Source organism: Phaethon aethereus (assembly GCF_964289735.1).
Source record: "Phaethon aethereus genome assembly, chromosome: 2".
Lineage (NCBI taxonomy): Eukaryota > Metazoa > Chordata > Aves > Phaethontiformes > Phaethontidae > Phaethon > Phaethon aethereus.
In genome coordinates, this window is record NC_138582.1 from 34,754,605 (window position 1) to 34,757,918 (window position 3,314).

At 35.0% G+C, this 3,314-nt stretch overlaps 1 protein-coding gene across 1 annotated transcript; it reads left to right on the top strand.

Annotated features, from left to right (window-relative positions):
* Positions 1 to 899: 899 nt before the first annotated feature.
* PEX2 (peroxisomal biogenesis factor 2) lies at positions 900 to 1,829 on the top strand (the record flags this gene model as incomplete). The annotated part of the gene is made up of 1 exon (XM_081996320.1): positions 900 to 1,829. The coding sequence occupies exon 1, from the start codon at positions 915 to 917 to the stop codon at positions 1,827 to 1,829; it is 915 nt and encodes a 304-aa protein (XP_081852446.1). The 5' UTR covers positions 900 to 914.
* Between the last annotated feature and the right edge of the window lie 1,485 nt (positions 1,830 to 3,314).

Consider the following 3,314-nt stretch of genomic DNA (forward strand, 5'->3'; position numbering starts at 1 on the left):
TCAGGAATTCCAGATGCAATAACATTTAAACCAAGCAATTTTTAAAAATATTTTTATTTTTCTCCCTAATGCTTGAACAAGAAGTGTATACATTTGTTGAAGTTGCTAGTATACATTAATCATCTTGCCAGGAAATTCGTTACAAAACAAGTAGCACAATCCCACACCTGTCAAAAGACTGGAAAGTATATGCAGGCTTCAGTGATGTACTGTATGATAATTTATGTCTGAATGCTGAATTTTTCTTTAATCTCGTGTAATGTTTTTTCTTTAAACTAAACAAATCACTGCCTTTATTTAGCAAGTTTTATCATTCCCACCTTAATTTTCATCCATATGTTTCTGTATGTAATCCTTAAATTTGTTAGTATTTCTAAGATTTTACTTTCAGCTGCAGCTACTGAAGTACTCATATGGAAATATTTTCTTATTTACCCCACTGTTCTCTTCTAGATTTTAGTTGGTATGTTCATTTTCCCTATTTCTCCATAAAACATCATATAGTTTTATAGTTCTTGTTTCTGATCATCTATTTTAAGGTCTAATTGAATATTACAGTTATGCCCAGCAATTTTTTTTTTAATTTATACAGTGAAATATTAAATCTGTAGAGTTTTCTAAATATCTGGAAGTTGTTAAACACTTCTCTATAACCAAACACAAATGTTACTGTTTGTGAGAAATACTCCAATATAACTTCTTTTGAGATGAAATTTTATGCTGTTAATGTAAAGTTTCCTGAAAGGACTTGAAGCATATTAATAGCACATTAATACAGCAATCTGAAGGAGCTTTTTTGTTATTTCTACTGCTGGTGTATTACAACTTTGTTATCTTTGATAAGAAAAATAGGAAATGCTCCATTATACTAAAAACTATTTGTGTTTATTCCTAGAAAGTTTTTTTGTGAAGAAATGGCCTCCAGCGTTGGAAATGGAAAGAGTGTGAATCCCGTACTCAGAATAAGTCAACTTGATGCTCTTGAACTAAACAAAGCCCTGGAACAACTAGTGTGGTCACAGTTTACCAGCTGTTTTCATGGATTTAAACCGGGGGTGTTGGCTCATTTTGAACCAGAAGTAAAAGCATTTTTATGGCTTATATTATGGAGATTCACTATCTATTCCAAGAATGCAACTGTGGGACAGGCTATTCTGAATATTCAATACAAAAATAACTTATCTCAGACAGAGAAATATCAACCTCTGAGCAAACACCAGAAGTTATGGTATCTTATTTTCACTGTTGGTGGAAGATGGTTGGAAGAAAGATGTTATGATTTATTTAGCAATCGTCAACTGCAATCTTTCTGCAAAATTAAGCGTTATATTAGCTTCGGAGCTGGGCTTCTTAAACTTTGTGGACTTCTAAATTTTCTGATTTTTCTTCAGAAAGGAACATTTGCAACACTTACAGAACGCATTCTAGGAATTAGGTCAGTTTTTTGCAAGCCACAAAGTGTTCGTCAGGTAGGATTTGAATACATGAACAGGGAGCTCTTATGGCATGGCTTTGCTGAATTTCTGATCTACCTGCTACCACTGATTAATGTACAGAAACTAAAACTTAAAATTACTTCTTGGTGTCTGCCTATTGGAGGTCTTTCTAATAGTGAAAATGCATCAACAGCTCACTGCAAGGAATGTTCACTATGTGGGGAATGGCCTACCATGCCTCATACCATAGGCTGTTCACATGTTTTTTGTTACTACTGTATTAAAAGTAACTATTTATTTGATATGTATTTTACATGTCCTAAATGTGGCTCAGAGGTACGCAGTCTTCAGCCACTGAAATATAAAATTGAAATGACAGAATTGCATGCTTGATGTGGGGTTATTTGTTTTTATACTGTACATGAAATAGTATGTTGTAGACATAAATGGAAAAAATCAGAAATTATTGTAAACAGCTTAAAGATAGTTTTGGAGACTCTATAATTTGTTGTAACATATGTCTTTACTGGTCTTAGTTTTTTACTGAGTTACAGTGCCAACTTGCCTCTCTGAAGGAAAGAAAAGAAAGGAGTTCACCAGCTCTTCTATTCTCTCAGACTACTTGATCTCAGTTTGGTACCCCTATGTTGTCAGGTCATTCCTTCTTGGATTTAGAGTCTGTCAGCCTGCTGCATCCTGACTGCATGCTATATACTTCCTTCAAAGATAGCGAAGATGACCAGTAAGCTTTTACCCATTTTGTGGATTTTCTCAAGTTTGTTGTAAAAGCTTCTGCCATTACCAACTTAGCTAGTAGATGGTTTTAGTGGGAAAGTCATCTTTGTCGTGGCTAAAGAATAATTTTAAATCTGTTTATTTTAATTTTGAATTCCCAGTGTGATGTTCCACTGCAAAAAGGAAAGGTGTAAGATTAATTGTAATTTCAGGAGACTGTTAATAGTTTTCATCATATTCAGCCAACATAACAGGACATACTCTTTCTCTAACCCAGAACTGGTCTTTTATCAATAGACCGTAAACTTTAAGTGATCCATCTGGTAGGCAGATAGATACTCCATAGGTAACATGTGCCTACAAGAGATACAACCACTTCCTGTGCAAATACAGTGCACCTTCTAGACCTTCGTGAGATGACAGAACTCATTTTCTTGCTCAGCTGTATGTTTGTGATCTTCAGCGACTTATGTATGACCACCTGCCACTTCTTCCCTATAAAGCTGAGGGACGGAGTCCCTCATCCACTAGAATGCGGCAGCTGCCCAAGGTAACCTGCATTCTTCTGAGTCAGAGACACTGGAGAAAAGTGTTTACTCACAAGGCGCTGTCTTTGGGATTTGCCATTCTTTTTTGTTTGTGGTCAAGGTGGGTGCCAGACCTCACTAATAGCTCACTACCACACAGAAAAAAGATCAAACACGGCTATGTGCATGCAGACATACTAAAAAAAGGTGACTCTTCCTGTTTTTTTACTGTTAGCTATTTGTTTTCTCTGACTTCGCAATGTTTTTATTATCCCCTGTTTTAACTTTTTATCCATTTATTCTCTGACCTGGTTTTATAAGATTTATTATTTTTTTCAAAATTGCAGTCTTTTTTTAACAGGAAGTCTTACCCAGAAGTATCTCATTAACGCAAAATACGTTGCATCCTTTTTTGGCTCTTAAATTCTCAAAAACTTATACGGTTAAATTGAGTAACTCACTTTATGATGGCTGTGTTCTTCACTGGCTATCATCAATAGTCAGTCCCAAAAACAGTATGGTAACAACTGATCCGATATCTTTGATCTACTTTTATGAAATAGTTTATTACATTCTTCAGTGTCTGATTAAAACAAACCACCAGCCTGTTTTTTTG